Below are 26131 nucleotides of genomic sequence, written 5' to 3' on the forward strand. Positions count from 1 at the left end.
AAACACGCAGTGCGAATAGCAGTAACCCTATCTCCAGTTCTCAAACTGCACATGGAGCAATGGCTACAAGGAATCTACTAAATAAGAAAGCAGATGGAAAATCTCAAGTAACCTCTCATGGCCTATCGAGAAAGGATGCTTTGAGTGGCTCAGAATCACAGCAGATCAACCAATCGGGTTTATCTGTAGTAAGAAGAAAGCAGGTCCATGCTCAGGTTCGTAATGTTGTGTGGTTTCATCTGTAGAAATACAATCTGGTTGTTTTATCTTGAATAATTATTGTTCCCGCCAAACACCACCCCCACAAACCCATCAATCCACTAAAGCAAAAGAAAACAATATACAAGCCTAAGAGATATGAGATTTATAGAGATGCGAGATTTACAGAAAATCTTCGCATCGAGAGATTCGCACGGAGAGGGAGATATTCATACGGAGGGGAGATATTTCTGTTTGGGAGAAGCTCGGGAAAAAGAGAAAAAAAATGCTAGTGGAGCCCCTCAAACATACCTCTCAATCTTACCGCTTATCTATTTTAATTTTTTTATTTATTTTTTTTAGTTAATGTTTAAGAAAGTGACTATTAGTGAAATTGTGTATTTTCTTTATTTTCCTTCTTAATGATTAAGAATGTTAAGAAAATACTTAAAAGAAAATAAAAAGAAAAAGAACAAGAAATTTATACCAAGCCGATTGCCCAACGGTAAACGCTGGGCGGCCCGCCAGCATGATCTCAAAAAAAAAATTAAACATGACAACCACATGTGTGAGTGTGCAATGTAAGAGTCTGATGTATAGAATTACTCCTAAATATATTCATTCAATAATAAATTAAGGGTTGTCATTTGTCACGCTGAGTGGGTAGCATGATCACCCAAAAAAAAACTAGAACAGAAGAGATGCCTGATCAAAACAATTGGAAATACCTCGAAAGTAGTAAAGATATGAGCATTTTTTCTTAGACTTGACAAACACCTCACATATATAGTGCATGTCAAGAGTTCAAATTTCCTCAAGCAAAAGTCCCCTTTAAGCCACGGCCTCCATGCAAGTCTCAGCATGGCCCGGTAATTACCAAATAATAATATATCATCTTGATCATACGCATAGTATAGTTTATAACATACATACTGTAAGGAGATTTTTCCCAGTACACAAAACACATTGGGCCTCTACCCAATACACGGCCCAAGGGTCACTAGGACCATAATGGAAGCAAGGTGTCTACCAAGGAAAGGAGTCGCGTAACCGATAGGACAAGTCAGCCTGACATTGCACGGCCGCATTCTGAACCTGGGAACTTGCACGGGACACAGCGAGAAATACGGAAAGCCCTTGATCCATTGACATCAAAACATCTACGGCTCACAAGGGATGAAAGTCAAACTTGGAAACCATGCCGCATTAACGGCGCCACTACCGAGCTACACGCCACATTTATGGCACCGTCACAGAGCCACACCGCATTAAAGGACACTGACAGTAGAAACAATAGAAAATGCACTAACTCCATGGAGACAAACACGATCTACACCTCCCATCAACCCATGGTATAAATAGCAAATTTCAGGTACGAGAAAATCCCTAAACTATTTTACTTATTTATAAACTTCCAAGAGAATTTACTAACTTTAGCATCGGAGACTCCCCGGCTGCAAGACTGCCCTCTCCTAGATGTATTCCTTTATATCCTTGCAGGCCCATTTCTGAAAACCTAAGTTGTCGGAGCCTGGCCCAAAGGTGTGCAAAATAAGACATTAACAGTGGCACAGTCTGTGGGATCCGAACCCACGAGGTACTTCGTGTACTTCGCATGCTTGAGGCAACCCATTCCAAACAACTCAGAAGCTTGCCAGTATTGCCAGTGACATGAAAGTTTACCATCAAAAGAACCAAGTTCTTGGGAGTGAAAAGAACATAGTGGAAGAAAGCAATGCACACAAGCGCAAAGAGATGCCTACAAACGGTGAGGTAGGCAAGGTGTATCCTACGGAGCGTGCATGCTCCTTGCCGCTAGCTCCCGACTACACGGAGGTCATAAGCGAAGTTCGAGATGAGTAGGGGCTTAGAAAAGTGAAACCAATCGAGCCATTGGAGCTCATCCTTCTCAACCCAAATCGAACAGAAGTCGGGGCAAGGATTAGCAATGAAATGTCATCTAAAGCCCGGAGCGCCATGCAGTAACTTTTCATCGAGCACCAAGATGTGTTTGCATGGAGCCACGAGAATATGCCCAGAATAGCGCTCAAAGTCATACACCACAACCTTAGTGTAGACCCAAAGGCCAAAGGAGTGAGGCAAAAGCATCGAAGCGTCAGTGTAAAACACAACGTCGCCATAGCCGAGGAACCGAACCATCTACGGAGCACGCGATTCATCCGAGAAGTCCATTACCCGAAATGGCTATCCAATGTAGTGCTCGTAAAGAAGCCGAGCAGCAAATGGAGAATGATAAAACTAAATTCGTATGAACCCCGAGGACAAAGAGAAGACTTCATTCATCACTAACTGAGGCTTATATTGTTATACGGTGATGCCAGATAGTGATGAACAAAGTCTTCTCTTCGTCCTCGGGTGCCACCTGCCAGCGGTTAGTCGATCGTATGTTCAAAAACCAGATAGGAAGAAACATGGAGATCTACGTGGAAAAGAGCATTCGAATGCAATTAAGTAGATTTTAAGATACCTCAGAGGTACTTCCATGTATGTTTGTGCTTTGAAAATGGTAAACCTATACTTTAAGGGTTTACAGATGCAGATATGGCTGGTGACATTTATTCCAGAAAGCCCACTTCAGAGTATTTGATTACTTATTCAGGGGGAGCTGTGTCATGGCAATCCAAACTACAAAAATGTGTTGCTTTGTCTACCACAAAAGCTGAGTATATTACCATAACTGAAGCAAGCAAAGAGTTGATATAGATGAAGAAGTTCTTAAAAGAACTGGGTCAGAAACAAGATAAGTATACTGTCTATTGTGACTAGGGGTGTAACCGGTCCGGTCCGGTCTGGTTTTGGATAAAATCTAGGACCGAACCGATATGTACCGGTTTTGTATTTTTCAAAACCGATTACGCACCGGTTAACCTCTTAAACCGGTACTTCCGATTTTACCGGTTTTCGGTCAGGTCCGGTCCAGTTTTCCGGTTTTTTAAAAATGTAAGTTTCACAATTTGTCATTAAAAATTTGTTTATAAAAAAAAAAAATTTTGATTTAAAAAAAAAATTGTTTTATACTTTTATTAATATATTAGACTATATAATAGTATTAATATTAGACTATTGGTATAGTTATAAGTTATATATTAGTATTAGTTATAAACTTTTAGTGATTTAGTATTAACATTTTATGTAATAATTTATAAATTATAATAAAAAATTATTTCATATATGAATATATATATATTATATATAAAATTTCACATTAAAATTTATAATTATACATTATATATAAAACATATATATATTAATATTTAATATATATAAAATATTTTGTATAAAACTTATATATAAAAATATTATTTTTTATTTTTTATTTTTTATTTTTTTTAATCAACCAATCCGGTCCGATCCGGTTTGATCCGGGCCAAAAAATCTCAGAACCAGAAACCAGCCGGTTTTTACATTTTAAAAACCGGTTCCGGACCGAACCGGTTCAAAACCGGAAAACCCGGTCCTGTTCGGTCCGATCAGGACCGGTTTTCCGGTTTTTCGGTTTGAGTTTACACCCCTAATTGTGACAGTCAGAGTGTCATCCATCTCAGTAAGAAATCAACCTTTCATTCAAGATTCAAGCATATTGATGGAAAGTATCACTGGATTCGTAATGCTTTGGATATGAAGTTGTTACAGATCGAAAAAGTTCATACTGATGAGAATGGATCATATATGATGAAAAAACCACTACCTATACAAAAACTCAAAGTATGTAGAGCAAAAGCAGGTTTGGTGAGTCCCCCTACATAGTCAGGAAGAGGGAGATTTGTTGTGTGGATTCCCTCTTATATGGAGGATGGCCCATGTGGGTCCATTAAGCCCACATGGAGAGAGGGTTTAGGCCCAGTTTAATTAGGTTTATTAAAACCTAAGTGTTGCTGCTTTTATCAAGCAATAGCACTTAGGTTATTGGGAGGAATTAGATTCCCTCTTAATTGTAAATTGGTTGGAGAAAATGAGGTGTGGAAAATGGTACCTTGAAGATTATTGGGTAAAAATTCTTGGAATTCTATCCTCTATGCAGTTTGTGTTTTGGCATATATATATAGGGAGGGTAATGCAGGGGCAGATTTCTTGGCACGGATGGCTTTTGGGAGGCTTTCTGAGACGTGGTTGCAATTTAATGATCTTCTGCATCAGCTAAAGGGGATTTTGAAGGTTGATAAGTTGGGTCTACTTGCCTTGAGACATTAGGTTCTTTTGTATGAGTTTGGTCCTTTTGTATCTAGGTTCTTTCCCCCGTCGTGAATTTTCCTTAATACAGGTTTTTTGATGCTTTGTTGTTGCTTTTGGGTATAAAGTTCAAGGTCCTTTTTACACTTGGGTTTTGAGTGTTCTTGTAGCCCTCCAGGTGTTTTGGTTGTTCCATGGTTTTCCTCTGCCATACGTGAGGGTTCTTTAGATAAAATTGGGGAGGGGTTTTAAAAAAAATAAAAAAAGAAAAAAGAAAAGAGAGAAAAATGTGTGAGAGATTGGGGAGAGAAGAGACAGCCAAAAACAGGGAAGTTCGTCTAGTTTCAATTAGACGCTTTGATCGAAGTCGTCTATGGTCTGATTGAGCTGAAATTTTTCAGGCACGTTCACAACTCAAGGCTCTATAATCTGATGGTGGAGATTGAATTTGGACCAGTACTTATAGTGTTCGAGATTGTGAACAGTAACGCATCTCTTTGGTGAAATCTCTTCTATCACACTGTTTGTTGCTAAGAAAGTGTTTTCTTGATATTATTGTTGATTATATGCCTCTAGTGTTGTCTAGAGAGAACATTTGTGTACAAATCATTGTTGATAGTGGAAGGTTTAACTGGACTAGATCCCGTGGTTTTTCCCTTTGCATTGAAGGGTTTTCCACGTAAAAAATTATTGGCTTTTTGTGTGTCTGTGATTTTGTTTAAGATTATTCTCTATTAAATTACTTCCTAACAGATTCACACAAAGTAGGAGAGAATTATTTCTGCTGTTTGGTAATTAATTTGGTTATTCCAAATCTCTGTTAAAATTTCTCCCAAGTACTACACACACAGATCGGTTTACATCCACATGCTGGTATGGGTTTCAAAGTCAACAATTCATCCCAAAGACTTTTTAATTTCGAATAGAAGACACTGACAGAATTATTTCCTTGTACTAAGGCCGAAATATCTTTCCTAAGTTGAAAAATTCTAATAACAAGAAGATCTTAATAAATGGGATCGATCAAGATCGAGAGGAATTAATATATACCTTGACATCCATGAAGTTGAGGAAGATAGGGATTTCCTTTGTAGCCTGGAGCACATGCACATGTATAGGTGGAGATTGTGAAGTTGTGATTATCCAACATAGTAGGATCGTTGTTACGACAGATCAAGTACCTCTGTTTGCTGTTTGGTCCCATGGTAAAACTTGAATTGCTATCAATCCCGAATTTCAATACCACTGGAACGAATAAATTTCGGTAATATGGAATCGTGAGATTTTTCTGGAACCAATTGTTTTCAACCAAGAAAGCATAGTTGTGGGAATTTTTGGGCTCAATATAAGTTGTAATGAAAGAGCTGAGATCATAAGGGATTTCAGTTTGGCAACAGTAGAGGTGCCAATATGGCAACGACTTCCATTGATGAACTCAGCTTTGTCGCAAGGGGACTTGCACCCACCAAAACTAATGCGTTCATCCAGCGACCACATCAAGGCCGCAGAGTTGTTGCAACCAATGGCAATGAAGCTGTTCTTGCTCTCCGAGAATGCCAAACGGGAATTTTACCGGTCAATCGGACAAATTGAATAAGATTTCATTTGAACCAAACAACTCATGATAAGCCTCCATAGATATTATAATTAGCGGCCAATATAAGTTGTTGCTTTTGTAAAGATTAAAAAAAAAAAAAAAGTTTTTTTTCATGTTTTAGTCATTGGCCTTAAGCAATCATATCGTGCACGACATTCTTATAAATGGATTCCAAGTTTACACATATATAATTTAGAGTGAGACTGTAAATAGAATTTTTCTATGATTTATAAATGTCTGCGCACATAATTTTTGTATCAAGGTTTTTAAACTACTACCCTAATCTTCTTTTTTTTCTTAACTATTTCTTTCCCAAGTCAGAGATAAGGTGGTGCGGCCTAGCAGCCTTTATTTTTTGACCAAAAATTACAAACAAAGAAAATCATGACTTTATTAAAAGTAGCTTTATATTTCATCTTTTGAAAGAGAGGCAGAAACCTTAAAAAAAAAAAAGGGAAATAAGGAGATAGAAAACAAGAGGTTTACGACTCGTTTCCACCGGCCAATTAAAGATGGAAATATAAAAGCCCCGACAATTTTATTAATCTTGGTGCAGAGTGATCATTAAATTAGGTGGTTTGGACTTTGGACTCGGTTGAAAAGCCTCACTATTTTATTCCTATTATACAGTCACAAGCGGCGGCAGCGGCAGTGCTTGGTACCATTACGAGCCTCAATGTAAATATAATCTGTTTTGGACTTTGGTTTTATGCTTTCTTGAATTAAATGTTTGGTTGTGCATGGGGCTTGGCCCTTGTTAGTTGATGGGGAAGAAAAATACATGTGTGCATTATTACTATAATACATGTGTATTATAGTAACAACGTTAGCAACAACTTTTTGTATTTTTGGCAACAACTTTGCACGTTATTGCTATAATACATGTGTATTTTTTGTATTTTACTTGTTTGGAGAGTGGATGTGGATGCTCTTAGATGATAAGGTGGGGAAGAAAAATTAGTTTTTGACATGTTGTGCCTCTATTTTTTGACCTCTTTTGTGCATTGTTGAGATGTTAGGAGGGGGTGCAAGGGGGCAGCTTGGCTGCCCTTGATGGTTGATGGGGCAGCCCCATCAGCCCTTGTTGGTAGCAACTTTTTTTTTTTTATATAAGAAAACAAACTTTCATTCATAAGAAGAAATTACATGTCAATCTGATCAAACCAAAGTGCATGAGTTACAAACGCTGGAACCTTGTCCCACCACATCTGCACATCATCTACGTTCCATGCAAACCGTGCTAAAGTATGGGCCACCCCATTTCCATCCCTATATACATGTTGAACATTTGAATTTCTAAAAAGCTGCATGAGCCCTTTAACATCCTGAATCAGATTCCCATTTGATGATAAAGACTCTTGGCTATCTTGCAATTCCTGTACCACAACTAGACAATCAGATTCGACCACCAAGTTAGGAATCCCAAGTGGAAGACAAAATTGTAGTCCTCTCAACACAGCTAGCAACTCGATTGTAGCAGGTTCATCAACAAAATCCTCCTTTTTGGTTGTTGCCATAACCACCTGCCCAGCCTCATCCCGTAGGACCACCCCTATTTCAGCTTTCCCCACATCTGCAAACATTGCACCATCAACATTTAGCTTTAAGAAACCTGGTGGAGGTGGCTTCCATTTGCAAAGTTTTCCTCTTTCCATAGCATTAGAAGTTTTCAGCTGTATAAAGGTCTTTTGTAAAGATAAAGCATGGTTCACTGCAGCCAAAGGGTCAATCACAATTTTTTCCATCATCATCTTATTTCTTCTATTCCATAAACTCCAACCAATCAGGAAAAACAAAGTTAAATCTGCCGCATTGCCTCTATCTAGAACAAGCCGAACCTGGTCCAAGAAGGTTGCCTGCTGCTGACCGTGCTGCACTAAAGGGAGATACTGCATCCATACCAATCGGATATGAGAACAAAAAAGAATAGCATGTGCTACATCCTCCCCATTATCCTGATAGAAACAACAAACATTAGCCACATCTATGCTTTTATGTCTCAAATTAGTAAGCGTAGGTAGAATATCTTTACAAGCTCTCCAAGCAAAAATCTTAATTTTACAAGGCACTTTCATTTGCCAAAGACCCTTCCAAAGTTTCTTATCAGCCATAAGAGAAGAGCCATCTCCATCCCCTTCAGTGTTCAGGTTCTGTATCAATCGATAGGCACTCTTCACAGTAAAGTTGCCACTTGATTCTTCATTCCAAAGCAATTTATCCATATACTCAGTGCTTGACAATCTGATCTGAAGAATCCTATCAGCCACATTTGGATTGAAGAGAGATCTGACAAGACTTATATTCCACAATCTGGAAGCTTGGTCGAGTAATGAATCTACTGTTGCTTCCACATGTGCCTCATTCACAGAAATTCCATCTAGAGCTGGCTGTAAACAGCTGTGTCCTGGTACCCAAAAATCCTTCCAGGTTTTAATATTCTCCCCCGTCCCAACTCGCCACTGACAACCTGCCTTTAACCACTTTTGAGCTTCAAGTATCCCTCTCCAAGCATAAGAAGGGTTAGGACCCAACTTTGCTTGAAAAAAGGAAACATGTGGAAAGTATTTTGCTTTGTAAATTCTTTGTAACAAAGAGTCATTATTCTGTAAAATCCGCCACCCTTATTTTGCTAACAATGCCATGTTAAAAAAGTGTAAGTTCTTGAATCTCATACCACCTCTAAATTTTGACAAACAAAGCCTTTGCCATTTAATCCAATGCACTTTTCGTTCATCCTCTTTTTACCCCCACCAAAACCGAGCCATCAATCTCTCCAACTCCCTACACAAACCCAACGGTACTTTGAAACAACTCATGGCATAAGTAGGGATGGATAGAGCGACAGCTTTTATAAGAACTTCTCTCCCTCCTTGAGATAATAACTTCCCTTTCCAGCTCTGCAATTTAACCCACACTTTCCTTTTAATCTCCTCAAAAACTCTAGTTTTAGATCTCCCCACTAGGTTAGGCAAACCTAGATACTTATCATACTGCTGAAATGTTCTCACCCCCCACAAGGCAAGAATCTCTCTCTGTCGCAATGCTGGGACATTATTTGAAAAAACCACAGCAGTCTTTCCCTTATTAACCATTTGGCCTGATGCTAACTCATACTGATGTAACACTTTTTGAATATGGGAGGTGGTTAGAGAATCAGCTTTACAGAAAATAAGACTATCATCTGCAAAGAGAAGGTGATTTACACTCGAGGCCCTTCTACATACTTTTATACCTTTCACCAGACTTCTCCTCTCAGCATCTTTCAGTAGAGCAATTAATCCCTCACTACAAAAGAGAAAAAGGTAAGGGGATAAAGGGTCCCCTTGCCTAATACCTCTAGTAGGAATAATATGCCCTAGGGCTTCACCATTCACCAAGATGGAAAAAGAAACTGTTTTTACACACTCCATGACCAGCTGGACAAAAGACTCAGCAAATCCCAACTTCAGCATAATATTTTCTAAAAACAGCCACTCCACCCTATCATACGCTTTACTCATATCCAATTTAAGGGGCATGTAACATTTTCGACCCTTCCTCTTTTGCCTCAGATAATTCACAAGCTCATAAGCAATCAACATATTATCAGTCATTAATCTACCCCCAACAAAAGTAGATTGAGATTCAGATATAACAGTAGGCAGCAGATGTTTTAATCTATTAACCATCACTTTCGAAACTAGTTTATAAACCACATTACAAAGACTTATAGGTCAGAAATCAGTCACCATCTCACAAGTCTTCTTTTTTGGAATTAAACTAATGAAAGTGTGATTATGCTCCTTAGGAATCTTTCCCGAATTCAAAGTATTTAAAACAGCTTGTATCACTGAATTACCAACCATAGGCCAATAGTGCTGGAAAAATATGGGAGACATACCTTCGGGGCTGGAGCTTTCGTTGGATGCATTTGTTGGAGAGCCACCTCTACTTCCTCTGTTTCATACCGTCGAGAGGATTGAAAGTGCAGGAACTTGATTCCAAGTTCCTCTTAGCAGAATTTGAGGATGTGCGTGATAAAGAAACAGTTGTTCGCGATGGGGACTTTCGACAAACACTTCATTCTGGTTAAGGATTTTGATGGCTTTCAACAAGTTCAGCAAATCCAATTAACCAAAGCATCTTTCTGGGTTAGGATTCACGATTTACCCCTGGCGGCTCGTAGTGTTGAAGTTGGACAACTAATTGGGAAATCACTGGGGCAGATGGAGGATATCGATTTGATAGATGGAGAGATTGCTTGGGGGGAATTCATGCGTATTCGTGTATGCATCGACATTACAAAGCCCTTGTTGCGTGGGAAGAAACTCTGTATTGGTTCGCGTACTCCCTACTGGGTGCTATTTTCCTACGAACGGTTGCCTGATTTTTGTTTTATCTGTGGGCGGATAGGTCATGCTTTCCGGGATTGTGACCAGGCGCGAGATTTTGATGAAAAGGTCACCCCTTTTCCATATGGCCAGTGGTTGAGGGGTGGCGGGCGTGGGGTTAAAACGATGGTGCCAAATGGCCGGCATTTGCCATCCTCGGAGGAGAATCCCGCTTCTACGGCCTTGCACACAAATGGAGTTGTCCTTGAGGATGATGCGACGAAATGTACTCCGCCCGTTACACCTGGTACTTCGGAGCCGTTGTGTGCGGATTTAGCGGAAACGATTGAGCCTATGGTGGAGTCTGTTGCGGGGTATAGCAGCACGGTTATCTCGAATGGATTGAAGAAGGTGATGGAGCGTGGATCACGGACTCCACTAATGACAGTTTTGCCTTCGCAGTCTGAGGCTTCTTCGCAGCCAGTGGTCCCATCTGATATGGGCCTAACAAATCCACCTGTAGTGGGAGTGAACAGGACTAAAGCCCAGGAGGCCTTGGGTCCGGCAAGTAAAGAAGCCCGTCGTTGTGCTAGGAAGGGCTTGGTGGGTCGAAAGCAGCTGTCGTCTCCAAGCCGAATGGGTGCGAAGAGGAAAGCTGTTGTTCCCAAGGATAGGTCTCCTCTAGTGGAGGGGAAACGACGGAAGCTAGGGTTTCCTACGGAGACGAGGGCTGAGGACCTCCATGAGGTTCAAATTGATATATCGACAGAGGCTGGAAACCAGCCCTGCCGACAGCAATGAAAATATTATGTTGGAATTCCCGTGGGCTTGGGAACCCACAGGGAATTCGTGCTTTGCGGGAGCTAATCGCGCGTGAAGATCCCACAATGGTGTTTCTTTAGGAAACTAAATTGAAGACTCGGAAGATGGAGGTATGTAAGTATAAATTAGGGTTTAATTCTTGCTTTACTGTGGATTGTATTGGGCAGAGTGGGGGGTTAGCATTATTGTGGAGGGGGGATTTGCAGGTGCGGTTAAAATCTTTCTCTAGCAATCATGTTGATGTTCTTGTCAATGAAGATGATGCTCGTGAGTGGAGGTTTACGGGTATTTATGGGAACCAGCAGACTACGAGCCGATTCCTCACATGGGATTTGATACATCAGTTACACGATGATGATGATGTACCATGGCTGTTGGGAGGCGATTTTAATGAAGTATTGCAACTGAGTGAGAAGAAGGGAGGTCGAATACGATCCGAGAATCAAATGGCCGCATTTCGTGAGGTTTTGATGGATTGTTCTTTGCGGGATGTGGGCTTTCATGGTCCAAAGTTCACGTGGTCAAATGGAAGGGAAGGTACGGAAGCCATTAGCGAGAGGCTTGATCGGTTCTTGGGAAACAACAGTTTCTTTGGTCTGTTTCCCCAAGGGGTGGTGAGGCATGGAGTGGCTGCTCACTCTGATCATTTACCTATTTGGTTTGACACTGAGAGTGGGGTTGTTGAAGGAAAACGAACGCGAAAATTCTGCTTTGAAGCAATGTGGGTAGGGGAGCAAAAACGTGCTAACATTATTGAGGATGTTTGGATGACTGGGAATAGCATTGGAAACAATAATATGGAGGGGGTGATGCAGCGTATTAAAGTGTGTGGTCATCGATTGGCATCATGGAATAAATTGTCGTTTGGGCATGTAAAGCAAAAGAAAGTTGAAGCTAGGCAAAGGCTGGAAGCTTTACAAGCTAAAAATGAAGAGCAACCTGATCCAGTGGGATTGTCACAAGCCAAAGAAAATTTGCAAGTATGGCTTGAACGGGAGGAAGTATTGTGGAGACAGCGATCTAGAGTGCAGTGGCTCCATGAAGGGGACCAGAATACTCAGTTTTTCCATTCCCAGGCTAACATGCGAAGGAGGAGGAACTGGATTAAAGGACTCAGGAATGAGCAGGGTGATTGGGTTGAAGGAACCTTGCAGAACAATCTGATTCTTGGTTTTTTTCAGACCCTCTTCTCAGCTTCGGGGCAGCAAGATCAGCAGGTTTTTCCTTTCAACTGTGATGATGTGAAACTTGAGTATGGATAAGGGAAATGGGCAGAAACTTCATGGCTCAATAACTCGAATGATCAATCACTGGCAATAGAGTGTTGCAGCCATAAGTTATTACCCATTCCTCTATGTCACCATTCTTTTTCTAAGCCGATTTGCAAATATAATGCTTTCACCAGTGACGAGAAAGTTTCTAGCATATCTAAATTCCTTCATTTTCTACGATCGTATAGTGATGAACTTACAAGAGCATGAAAATATGTTATTCATGACCCTCTAAATCAAGACCCTAACATTGGCCACACTTTCTTAAGTCAAACTCAACACAGTCCAGTGTTGGTGGAAAACTCCCCAACCCCACCCCAAGTGGAAGTTCTTACCACGAAGAAACTTAATAAAGGTGCCCACTTCACCCAAGAGGAAGACAAACTACTTGTTGGCATGGTTAAATTTTTCAATAGATGCAATCCAAGGAACTGATAAAAAGACACACCCAATTTTGGAAGAAAATTGGTTATACTTCAATCGGTATAAGCAAAGTACAACGAAGCGGACCATTGGGTTCTTAATGCATCGATGGTCGGTGATTCAAAAATCAACCAATAAATTATATGCTAAGCTAACCCAAGTGGAAGGATTAAACCAAAGTGGCATGACTGAGCAAGACAAGATATATCCATCAACTACTTTGAAGTTCTTGTACATACTTTTTTCTTATATTTTTGGATAAATACACTGTAAGCATTTTGTTTTTTTACGTTTAAGAAAGCAAAACTGACATACCAATCACTAGAGAAAAGTCAATTTTCATTCGAGCATTGTTGGCACATGTTGAAAGACCAACCAAAATGGATTCAGCATTCCTCCAAGGATGGTCCAAAGTGAAGATCCACAATGTCGCCGACCCCAACTAGTACCTCTATTGATCGATTCAGTAAATGATACCGAGGAGGAGAATGTTCTTGACAATGATGATGTCGAATTGGAGAGGCGAATGGGAATGAACACCGAGAAAGCAAAGCAGAAGGCCCCAACTAGGCCAGTTAAGGATATTGTCAAGCTCTCCAGGATGAAGTATACTCTTTTTGAGGAATCACGCGCTCAAGAGAATGAGTTTGTCCTTTCTTAACGAACAGAAAATGCATTATGATCGAGAGAGAGAGGATGCAATAATACAACAAGTGGACGAGAAGACTTGAATTTGCCCGATTTAAAGTGGAGGGGAAAGCAAAGAGTGAGCGATGAAAGGGAGGAGTGGATTATGTTGATGAAGTCACTGGCTTACCTGAAGTACAAAGAACATATTTCCAACAACGTCAAATGGGAATTATGGCTAGACATAATAGGAAGGAGCAGTGACACTATGTTATTTGGTTGGTAATTTGTTGTAATTGAGTTAATCATTGTAACACTTGATTTTGGATGGATGTTGTATAAGGATAATGTTTGTTACGTGGGATGCATGAAACGATACTTGGTTTTGGATGCATGTTGTATGAGGATAATATATGTAACACAAGAATTTAATTTTTTTTTTTCAACAGATATTATAGATATTAATTTGATACAATTAGCCAGAATAACTTCTACTAACTTTTATAAAGAAATTTAAATCATACATATGAATGGAAACAATAAGGGTAACTTGTGAAATAGATATTACCCTAACTCCAGACATTTCTAAGTCCAGCTATATAATTGTCATTGATGCTCAATTAGGTCCAATTGGATATAATAATGAGTTGAAATTACTCTAATTTGATGATGACATTGAATGAACTCCATAAGTTCAGTTGTATGACTGCACGATAGTTTAGGTGGACTATTATCAAGTTGTTCGTACTCGAAGTCAAGATCATGATTATCACCTCGCTCATCTTCGATGATCATGTTATTTAGAATTGTGCATGCTTTCATAATTTTGTTAAGATCATTGGCTTTGAATATTCGAACTGGTCCACAAACTATGGCAAAGCGTTGTTGAAGAACTTCAAATGCACGTTCTACATTCTTTCTTGCTAATTCTTATGCTACTGCAAAATATTTCTTCTTCTGCCCTTGTGAGGATGGAATTGTCTTAAAATATGTTGACCACTTTGGATAAAAGCCATCGGTAGTATAGTACCATATAGTGCAGTCAATACCATTAATTGAGTAAATGATGGAAAGCACACCCTTGGGCGAGATCAGTGAAAATAAAAGATATCTCTAGCACATTGGTATCATTATGAGAACTGAGTAATCCAAAAAATGCATTTCATTTCTAAAAATCATATGATGCCACCCCTTTTGAGATAATAGTTTATTCAAGACTATAACCAGAGTACATACATTTCCACGCAATTGGGTAATTTTTTCACTTCCAGTGCATGCAATTAATACTCCCTAGCATCCCAGGGAATCCACGATGTTCACCAATAGAGAGTAATCAAGCAATATCATTGGAGACCTTAAATATTTATTGGAAAAAATATTTACGATGGCAGCCACAAGTTTTTCAAACTCTCCATTGCGATGCTTTCACCAATAGAGAGTAATCAAGCAATATCTATGAAATCGACAGTTACTCCATACAGAATAATTCTAAGTGCAGCAGTTATCCTTTACAGTGAAGAAAGATCAATTCTTCCAACATTATCTCTTTTTTAGATTAAATAAGGCTCATAAGCCTCTACCTCAAGCTAAATACGAAGAAAAAGTTTACGACCCTTACAAAATCTCTTTCGAAATAAATTCAAGTAATATATTGGTGAGTCTGCTAAATAGTCACAAAATAACTGTTCGTGCCCTTCTAAATGATCATGCCTAATATACTTACAACGTTGACAAGTACGACCACAATGAGATGTTGATCCTCCATCTTTATTAAGAACTATCTCCAACTCATCTTCAGAGTCTAAGTGAAGCAACAATTTGTAAAAGAAAGAATGAGTCATTTATATTGGAATGATTAATGAAACCAGAATGAGAATGTGTCAGCAAAAGCGTGTGGAGAATGAGACCGAAATGAGAATTTTTTCTTAATCTAGAATGAAACTTAGGTTGCTCTAGATGTCAATGAAAGAGCAAGTGTTTTTATTTATACATCATAATATTACCGATTGAAAATATGTTTGTTAGGAAAATGATAAAAAAAAATATTATCGTTAGACAAATTACAAAAATATGACCATTTAAAATTTAACCGTTATATTATCAAAAAAATAAATAAAATTTAACCGTTACAAAATAATACCGTTGGAAAATGTGAATTTTGAGAAAAATTCATATTATTCTTAAAAATGTAATAATTTTGAAAATTTCATAGTACCGGCAAAAAAATAATTTCCGACGTTGTATTAAAAATAGTTGCTAGAGAGTAATAGTTCAAAACAGAAGGAAAAAGACAAAAGAGTGAGTATTTAAGATTGTAAAGGGAAGTGAGGAAAAAATAATAAGAGTAATTCTACTCATCATTCTAATTCTCATCATCTCATGATGTAGCATTAGATGATTAGAGATTATTTATTATATTTCACTTGTAAACCTATCACATCATGAGATGATGAGAGGATGATGAGAAAATAGATGAATAGATTTTTTTTCTTTAATAGAATAAAGAAAAAATAGGGAGTGGAATGTCGGAATTTTTTTGAGATAGATAAAATTAAAAAAAAAAAAGATGATTTTTGGTTAAAATTTATAGAAACTTTTAAGGATCAGATGTGGATGCTCTAAGCACATTGAGCGGTTCTACCACTTTTGATAAAACTATTTAGTTTTTCTTCTGATCTTTATTTTTTTAGGGGCCGATTGGAATCTCATGAATTTGATCACTAACCTCTCCGTGATGAAATGAAATCTAGTACATGATAATCGTGTTGGCCAAATCGCCATGCTAGATTTAACATGACACGAGGTTTACCTCGTTTTCTTCAAATCTCAAAAATATAAATTTAAAAAAAAAATACAATTACATTGGAAACAGAAAAATAATATCAAATTCAAATCTCAAATGCATGTAAGTATTTTATAAAATAAAAAATATATATTTTATACTTTTTTATAATAGGATTAGCTTTTGAGTTGTATATTTTGAGTTTATATATATCATTATTCAAGATATTCTAAACTAAAGCTTCTCTGTTTTTTGATACAAAGCCGTAGCCCAGTTCATACTTTTGTGCCATGGGCCGATAAAATAGTTGTGACAAGCAACTTCCTTAGTTCCTTGCTGCAAACGTGGATGCTCAAATGTATTCTAAGCTCTCATCTCATCTCAACCTTGCATGCATACATACTCTCAAAGCTCCCAAATACAGCCGTCTCAATTAGCAGACCTTAATTTATTACCCTCCTCGCATTCATACATCTGCCTGAGCATTCAATTTGGAGTTGGTGCTTTTAATTTAATCTAAACCAAACAACCAGAGCCTAATAAATAAAGCATAATTTATCTGCATATGGAAAAACGCCATGGAAATATGGGATATGAGCAAGAAGGAAATTAATTAATACTTGTTCAGGAGCCAAGAACTGTGCTTGCTGCCTTCCTTCAACTTTTGTCTTGTTTCTCTGCTTTTCTTCTAGCCCGCCTCTCCCTCGAGCTTACATACTTGAATCCTCCATTTTCAGACTCCGAGTCTTCTAAATCTCTGACAGACTTCTGCACATACAAAAGTATTCGGAGTTAACCAAATTGAGAACTGTCTCAAACCGGAATTAACGAGGAGGAGAGAAGAAATAGAGGGGTCGTAGAAAAGGTACCTCTCTAAGCTCAGCAAAGCTTACAACATAGAAGGTAACAGCTGCAGCTGCTACAATTCCTAGAACGGGTAAGGCCACTTGCTGTATCCCATCCATTTCTCTCTTGCTTCTGGCCTTCGCTTGAGAGTTTCTTTTTAGAATCAAGGATAAAGAGAGTGCCTATTGCTACTGGATAGATAAGGATTATCTCTGTCGATGGGGGTCAATATTGCTCTGGATAATGTCCTTTTCATGAATTTCTTTGCCTTGACACTATTAAGGAACAAAAGGGCTAGGCTTGGGAAATTGAAGGTTGGCCCAACTCAGCATCTGTAATGTATAAATCATAGTAATATGTTGTGGTCTATGGCAGTCAGTACTGAGAGACCTATATATATCCGGACCAAGCCCAACCATTGTGCTAGGTTGAGGCTGGATTTTTTACAGCCGGAAAATGATGAGATGAGATCATCCCCATCCCTAAACTTGCATTAACAGTGAGTTAAAAATAGTTTGTTGTTGATCGATGAGTTTGTAACTTTAAGAATAGATAGGGATCGGGTATAGAAAAACAAATGAAATATTCTGCAATATGGAAGGAAGATCTGTGAGAAATGCTATAATATATTTGAGAGATTCTTTTTGTTTAAAGTTATTTGTTTAAATCATTTTGTTTTCCGAGTTTCTGAAACAATAGTCAAGAGCTCCCTCATCGAGATTCCATTTGTTTGTTGAAGCTCATAATGTAATTAATGAGCTCAGGAATAACAAAACAACTTCCAAATGTCATCACTTTTTATTTATGAAAGTAAAATTCTATATATCATATTACTATCCGACTTTTATCTCATTAAGTAAGATATGGTACATTTATCACCATTAAATGATCATTTATAATAACTTCTTTTTTATTTAATGATGACAAATATGCTACATATTACTTAGCATAATCAAATAGAATGAAAGTATGATGTATACCATTACTCTTCACATTTTGTTATTCCCAATAATATTTAATATTAAATAATGCTCTTCTGCCGTCTCATTTTATCCTCTCATCTTCATCGTTCATACATTTAATTTTTTTTGTTTTTTACATTTTTTTCTTTTATTTACTGATTAAGAAAGTAATTATTAATATATTGATAATTTTTACATTTTTTAAAAAAAATTAAATAAATTAAATAAATATAAATAAATAAAATTTTGCCTAGAGGCCCGCCCAGCGGTCATTGCTCGGCAGCACCCTAATAGCACTCTTTAATATTTTTAGTGACTACGGTTTTAAGTGGTAGATCGAAAAAACTATTTCTAATATATCACATTAATACCTATGATCGAAGACGATTGATTTTATAAATGCCATTGAAAATAATCAACTTTTTTTTTTTTTTCTAATTGCATCCTTTTAGGACTAGTTTGTAATAGAGTATTCTCATAATAATCCACTACATAGTCTATGTTATTAAAAAAAATAAAAATCATCCATTATTATTTATTATTATTTAATATTCTATTATTAATTTATTATTATTTTTTTACTACTATTTATAAAATATTTAAAATCACTTTACTATCCAAACACAATCTTAATATATCTATCAAACATTTTCCGATAAATTATTATTAATTTATGGATGTCGATAAAATCGATGTAAACGAAATCTAGAACAGAAGTGTCACTTCTATTTAGATAATAGATACACCTAAATATTACGAGAGCATACGTATTTCATGTATCTTACTTTCAATCTAACACGTATTAACGTATACGTGCGATCCTGTCTAGTTCCTATAGGAATTTAATTAAGACACAACCTTTACAATTCCATTTCGTTATTATCATAAATTGAAAAGGAGAATGAAAAGTCAAATGCTGAATCATCGACGCCATTTTGGTTCTGAACAGTTCGTTGCATTAGAGAATTTTATAGACCAGTTGAGTGGGTTGTTTTAATTCTTCTAAAGTCTATAATAAACAAGAAAATGTAGTTTGGCCGGCGACGATTTGGTCACGAGTCTAAACATTTCTGCTGGCCTCCTATTCTTTAATATTCCCCTTTTTGAATTCAAAGAGAGTGATAGGGAGGCAGAGACTTTTTTTTTTTTTTAATAATAATAAAAATAGATATAAATATTTTGTTCATTTCCACTAATTCCCACTATTCTTTAGTATTTATATTTGTTCTCGAATTATTTACAAAGAGATATTTAATATGTATTAACAACCCAAGTAAAATTAATTCAAGTTGCATCCAAGTTATAATATGAAATGATTGGAATCATTATAAATCACTAAAGCCTTTTTATCTATGAACAGGATCTACAAAAATAAATTTATAAATTGACGTAATTTGATATAGTATATTAGATTATAAAATTATTTTTATTGTAAATTATATCTAACGTATCATATGAAGTCATATCAATTTGTAGATTTAATTTTGTGATATATTTTTGCAATTGTAGCACTTCTCTTATTTTTTTAGTTCATTTGCATCGGCTTTATACTCTCTATACAAGATTTATTGCCTAATCATGACCAATATTACACGTTAATTGGGACATTAATGTACATTATTTTTATCTAATAATTCAATTTATAATGGTTCATTAATTAACCAAGACCATGAAACCAAATATCATTGGTAAACTAGGGATGCATTTGCAAAATTGCATGCATTCTTGGATCATGAGGGAGACCTGCAAATGCACAGACGATTTGGATTCGGCCTCCAAATGCCAGAAAGAATTATAGGAACTGAATCAGAAAATAAAGAAGAAATGTCAAAATCGGCCAAAAAAGAAAAACATAAAAAAAAGTGAAGGACAGAGTCTTCGTGTCTGCACGCATACAAGGGCGGTTTGGTCGGTTGTTCAAGGCCACACCACTTTGAGACCAAAAAGCCAACTAGATTTCTTCTATGTGTTCAATGACAAATCGATCCTCTTTTTTGTCTCTAATTTCGGATGTAGCATTCTTTGGAACTCTTGGTCCATGTGTAGTAGGGGTGGGCTCCGACTCCGACGGAGTCGGAGTTGTCATTTCCGACCTCCGACTCCGACCGGATTCGGAGCCAAAACTTTCCTCCGACTCCGACTCCGAACGTAGTCGGAGTCCGATTCCGATCGGATGTCGGAGCTCCGACCTCCGATCGGAGCTCCGAACGGAGGTCGGAGCTCCGACTTCCGATCGGATCTCTGACTGGAGTTCGGAGGGAGTTCCGAACGGAGGTCGGAGCTCCGACTCCGAACTCAATTTCAGAATTTTTTTTATTATTATTATTTAAATTTTGTTGTTCAATTTCGTTTCAGATAGTGGGCAACATATATATATATTTTTTTAAAAGTTAACCATCTACAAATATTTAGTTTATTCAAGAGTTTTCAATAATTTAAATATTCGTTCTGATTTTGTTACTAAATTTTGATTATATCTTTAATTTGTTTTATGTCCACCTGAAATTTAGCATTAAAAGTGCTCATGACTCATGAGTTGAAAATTACACAAATTTAAAATTTTATAGAAAAGAATGATGGTACGAATTTGTATAATTCGATTAATTTCAGTTGGATAATAAATTATAAACTTTTGAGAGATGATGGATAAGTAATAATAGAAATTATAGAATAAAGAGTACTTATCCCACGTATTTGCTCGGGATATAAGTACATAAATATAACTATATAAATAGTTTAAAAAGTAAATAACATGTATGATGTAGCCATAAGTTATAACAGTCTCATTTATAACGTAATAACAATATGACTCAGTCTTGAAATATAATTACATAAAAATTAAACACGGGTTTCACTCAAACCCCAATGTTCCATTGGTCACGCCTGAAATGAAGATAGAAAATAGCAATCAATAGATGAAAAAAAATTGATAATAAAAAATTATATATGGTAAAAGAATAATTTGATTCTTACCAAGAAATGAGGTTCTCTCAACTCCATCACAACTCTCAAGTAGCGTCCGTTCCAAACTCTCAATCATCGGTAATTATGTTAGGGTTCACAATTAGATCTATAAAATCATAAAAAGTAGAAGTTAGAAACATTAAAAATAATTAAATCACCATTTAAAAGCATATAAACTTACCCGATTCAAGCCTATAGCTCTCGGCATCAACGCCAACGGTATCTAGTCCAATGGGCGTTTCACTTATCCAATTCTGTGTGCAAACGAGGGCCTCCACGGTTGACGGTGACAATGAACTCCGATAAGCATCCAACAAGCGACCTCCAGTGCTAAATGTCGACTCTGAGGCAACCGTAGTGACAGGAATGGCTAGCACATCTCGGGCCACACGGGAAAGGACTGGATACTTGGTGGAATTAACTTTCCACCAAGTTAATAACTGAAATACATCACTAGGTGCCTCGGCAGCTTCCATAAAATATCGTTCAACCTCAGATGTACAATGCATAATATTCCTTGTTGACATGAGTTGATGATACTGCCGTATGACACGATTGCCTCTAACCCCTACAGATGGGTCAGTATCACCTGAGGGAACTGTCGATCCTGTCGGCCTCGAATGTGAGGAGCTACCAACTGCGGATGAAGGCTGAGCACTAGTATTGTAGTGATGATATAAGTCATCAACATCACTTTTTAGCAATCTAATAAACTCTCCAGCCTTCACTGCCCCGAGGACGGAATTTACCCAAAATTCTAGAACGGCCAACTTAACTCGAGGGTCAAGGATCACAGCCACAAATAGCAATCTATTTATCTTCTCAATATTCCTCCAATATTTATCATATTTGATCTTCATCCTCGTAGCCATATTAGATAACAATCCAGCAGAGTCAGTACAACTATTTTCCAACTGGAAGTGAAGCTCTGAGAGCTCACTGAAAAATGAGTTCGCAGTCGTATATTTGGATCCAGATAGTCGCATGGTTATCTCATAAAAAGTTCTTAAAAATTCAACAAAATAACTCACCCTGGTCCAATCATGTGCGTCTGGCGCACCGAGCCCCTGTCCTGCTGGCTCCAACAAAGCATACCTCAGGCCCCCATCCTCGACCTCCATCCGCTCGAATGCTTTTTGGTACTTCTGTGCCACATCCAACATCATGTATGTAGAATTCCATCGAGTCGGAACGTCCAAGCACAGCATACTAGAACATTCAATCTTCAAATCTTATGCTATTGCCTTAAACTTGGCAAGCCTTTGAGGGGAACCCCTCACATATCGTACAATGTTGCGGACTCGGGTTATGGAATCATGAACCTCTTTTAATCCCTCAACAACTATGAGGTTAATGATATGAGCACAGCATCGAACGTGAATAAACTCGTGGGCCCGAATGACATCATCTCTCACCGTCGTGTTCCTCTTAAACCAATCAATTGCTGTTTCATTCGCACTGGCATTGTCAACTGTAATACACAGCACTTTTCGAATTCCCCAGTCCTTTAAACAATCATCCATCTTCGCCCCAATGGATGCACCTTTATGATCCACAATTTCTTTAAAATCAATAATTTTTTTATGCAAAATCCACTCACTGTCAATGTAGTGTGCCGTGATACACATGTAGCAGACGTTCTGTATGGAAGTCCATGTGTCAGTCGTAAAAGACCCTCTTTGGCCAGTGGTAATAAACATCTTCCTCATCTCCTCCTTGTCCTTCGCATGCCTCTTCATACAATCTCGCATCACTGTATACCGTGATGGAATGGGAAATCGTGGCTCAACAAAATTTAGAAACTTTCGAAAGCCTCTTTTCTCGACTGTGGTAAATGGCATCTCATCAGTAATTATCATCTCTGCAAGCATGTCCCTCAACATCTTCTCATTGTATTGAGGGATGACCAATTTCTTAGTCTGTGTACCATCAGTGGCTGTAGAAGTTTGGTAACTGAGGTTGGTCTGATCAGTGGCTTGCAATCCCTTCGCTATCTTATATCGTTGGCAACCATTTAGATGTGCTATCAACACACTGGTACCTTGCTTCTTCGAATGGCATCCACAAAGTGATCCACAATAATGACATCTTGCCACTGAGTTCGCAATTTCACCAGGTATTTTGGTGAAATGCTCCCATGTCCACGACCTCTTTTTAGAAGGTCGTGGTGGTTGATCTTGCTCAATGGGCATCTCCTCTTCCTCGTTGAACATATCTTCATCCTCTATATCAACTGGGAGTGGGAGTCGACTACTCGCACAAGATGTAGCTGCCCTAGATGTAGCTGCCCTAGATGTGGCTCTAGGGTGGAAGTACCCACCGGTGTAGGAGTTGTAGCATTGGCATCCGCCACATCCCCTTGTGGACGATCATCTCCACTATGTCTAGGATCCATATCACAATCAATGAAGCTGAAAAAATTAAATTAGAAGCAAAAAATTAGTTTAAAATAAACTAGGCTATTGTATTATACAATAGGACATGTATTATTGTATCATAATAATACATGTATCGATGTATTATTACATTGAGGTTCGGTTGATGTGCGCTTGACTCATACGAACCCATCCAGATGGGTTCGCTCGACGTGCGCTCGACGTGCGCTCGACGTGCGCTCGAGCAAGAGCCATACAGAGAGGTTCGCTCGACGTGCGCTCGACATAGCGCTCGAGTAGAACCCATCCAGAAAGGTTCGCTCGATGTGCGCTCGAAGTGGCGCTCGAGCAGAACTCATACAGAGAGGTTCGCTCGACTTGCGCTCGACGTGGCGCTCGAGCAGAATCCATACAGAGAGGATCGCTCGACCTGCACTCGACGTCGAGCTCGAGCATAATCCATACAGAGAGTTTCGCTTGATGAGCGCTCGACGTAGCGCTCGAGCAGAACCCTTCTAGAGAGGTTCGCTCGACCTGCGCTCGACGTCGAGCTCGAGCAGAATCCATACAGAGAGTTTCCCTCGATGAGCGCTCGACGTAGCGCTCGAGCAGAACCCTTCCAGAGAGGTTCGCTTGACTTCCGCTCGACATATCGCTCGAGCCAATGTTCAAAACAACGTGCGCTCGACTTGCGCTCGACACATCGCTCGAGCGCAAGTCTTCAAAATAATGTAAAATTCATGTTTTTGAGCGCCGTGTTGGGGACTATATTGAATATTCAATACACAAGAATCACAAGAATCACAACTACTGGCTCCAATTCATAAGAGACGTGCTTGAATTAAATTTAGGGCTCATAAATTTAGGGCTCACCGTAGGTGGAAGGCTGGAAGCTGAACAGAGGGACGGCGGCAGGGAGGAGCAACGACGAACGGTGTTCTGAACTTCACTGGTTCACTGGTTCAGTCACTGGGACGGGAGACGCGAGAGAGGAGTGAAGGAGGAAGAAGAAGTGAAGAAGGAAGAAGGAAGAAGAAGAAGAAGAAAAGGAAGAGGACGCTTGACGTGAAGAAGAAGCCCCTTCAACTTGGAAATATGGAACGACGCCGTTCCATATTAAGTGGAACGGTGTCGTTCAAAAATTTTTTTTTAAACCCAGCTTCAAAACGACGTCGTTTTGGAGCTGGGTTTTAAAAAAAAATTCGGAGTCGGAGTCGGAGCTCATTCGAGCTCCGACTCCGACTCCGACTCCGAATAATTATTCGGAGTAGCTCCGAATTCCGACTCCGAATTCCGACAACTCCGACTCCGTCGGAGTCGGCATCGGAGCGGAGGTTGGACGGAGTCAGAATTCTCGAAATTCTGCACACCCCTAATTATGATCGAACAACTGATCATCTTTTTGTCATTTGCTTTTCCTGGATATATACTCTCTCTGTCATGATGTGTGTGTGTCTAAACTCTAGTTTACTTCAAATGATTTATGCATGACATGATACAACGTCTCTCTTTCGAGTTTGTAGTTTATATGAATCTCGTTTCCTTTGATATATTGTACTGCTCAAGCTTTTCTTTGGTGGATATGAGATCTGAAGGGCCTTTTTTTTTCCCATGTTTTTATTTTAATGTCAGTGCATTCACGGGGAGTTAATTAATGTTAATTTCTCGGTATTAATTTATTTCATTTTTCTCAAAGAAGAAAGATTATTATTTTTCTTTTTAATGCAACAGCTTTGAAGTAGTACTGTTTGAGCTTCTGGTCAATGTTATATAAGAATTAGAGGCCAATTAGATCGAGAATTAAATTATTTGTACGTAGAATATGGGATTTGGGAGTGAGTAGGTGGCTCAAGTGCTTTCATTTCATTTCTTCTCTAGTCAACAATATCTTTATTAATCTATCTTTCTCGACTCATGTACGTAAATTATATATATAATAATAATATTGGGTTTAGCACTTAATTAAGTGCCATACTAAAATTGGAAAGATTCTTTTTCCTTTCATCCAAACAACTCTATATAATAGGAGTGCCGGCGGCCAGTCGTAGTTAGCGTGCGTGTTCATTTATCATGACTTCTATGCGGCATCCAATTCCTTCTGCTCTTTATATATATATATATATATATATATATATATATTCCTATTTAGGAAACAGTTTAATTACAAAATTAAGAGAGGATTTGTCGCAGTGTGTTCATGAAATGGACCTGATCTCTGATCAATGGGCACGTTAAATTCTCCTTAGAGGAAAGTTTCCGACGTCGTTTTTTCAACATGTGAATGTGGATATATATGGAGGGAGCTAGCTAGCTCCTTATACAAGATTTAAGTTGTGTCAGAATTCCAATGGGAACGGCCCCTGGTTTTTATTGCTTTAATTACTATTCATGGAGGTCTCAGCTTAATTGTATCTGTTACTTGCAAGTTGCGTTGGATTTTGTGTATGTCCATAGCATGCACGAAACGTGTCGTTTAAGTATGCTTTTATGTTCTTTTTTATTTTTTAATCTGTGGCTGTCGTTTGGCTTCGTTGATGTACTACTCTTTTTCTTTTTCTTTTTTTATTTTTTGTGAGTAGACCATGTTAGTACTACTTAATTACCTTCATATCCCTAATATGTTTTGAAAATTTCTCTTGGATTGTTTTTATTTTATTTTATTGTATAAGATATGTCGTGATCAGCAGATAGTTTGTTGTAAATTCTTTGTACTGAGTAGATATTTTGTACTAATTACAGCAAAATGGAAAGACAAGTGACGTC

At 38.1% G+C, this 26131-nt stretch overlaps 1 protein-coding gene across 2 annotated transcripts; it reads right to left on the reverse strand.

Annotated features, from left to right (window-relative positions):
• Nucleotides 1-14837: 14837 nt before the first annotated feature.
• LOC108996414 lies at nucleotides 14838-17312 on the reverse strand. 2 transcript variants are annotated; one of them, XM_018972306.2, is made up of 3 exons: nucleotides 17091-17295; nucleotides 16842-16989; nucleotides 14838-15240 (listed from the first exon to the last, which is right to left on the reverse strand). In XM_018972306.2, exons 1-2 carry the CDS (start codon nucleotides 17184-17186, stop codon nucleotides 16879-16881), a joined length of 207 nt encoding a protein of 68 aa, XP_018827851.1. In that variant the 5' UTR covers nucleotides 17187-17295; the 3' UTR covers nucleotides 14838-15240; nucleotides 16842-16878. The 2 variants fall into 2 exon arrangements, with proteins under 2 accessions (XP_018827851.1, XP_018827850.1); XM_018972305.2 differs by lacking the exon at nucleotides 14838-15240 and having other exon boundaries at nucleotides 16500-16989; nucleotides 17091-17312.
• Between the last annotated feature and the right edge of the window lie 8819 nt (nucleotides 17313-26131).

Source organism: Juglans regia, chromosome 1 (assembly GCF_001411555.2).
Source record: "Juglans regia cultivar Chandler chromosome 1, Walnut 2.0, whole genome shotgun sequence".
Taxonomy (NCBI): Eukaryota; Viridiplantae; Streptophyta; class Magnoliopsida; order Fagales; family Juglandaceae; genus Juglans; species Juglans regia.

What these genes read in the sequence shown, in the direction of transcription:
- LOC108996414 (XM_018972306.2), bottom strand. Translation starts at nt 17,186, where the DNA reads ATGGATGGGATACAGCAAGTGGCCTTACCCGTTCTAGGAATTGTAGCA. An exon ending in GCTTTGCTGAGCTTAGAGAG is followed by an intron (nt 16,990 to 17,090) that starts GTACCTTTTCTA and finishes TTGTATGTGCAG; the next exon opens with AAGTCTGTCAGAGATTTAGA.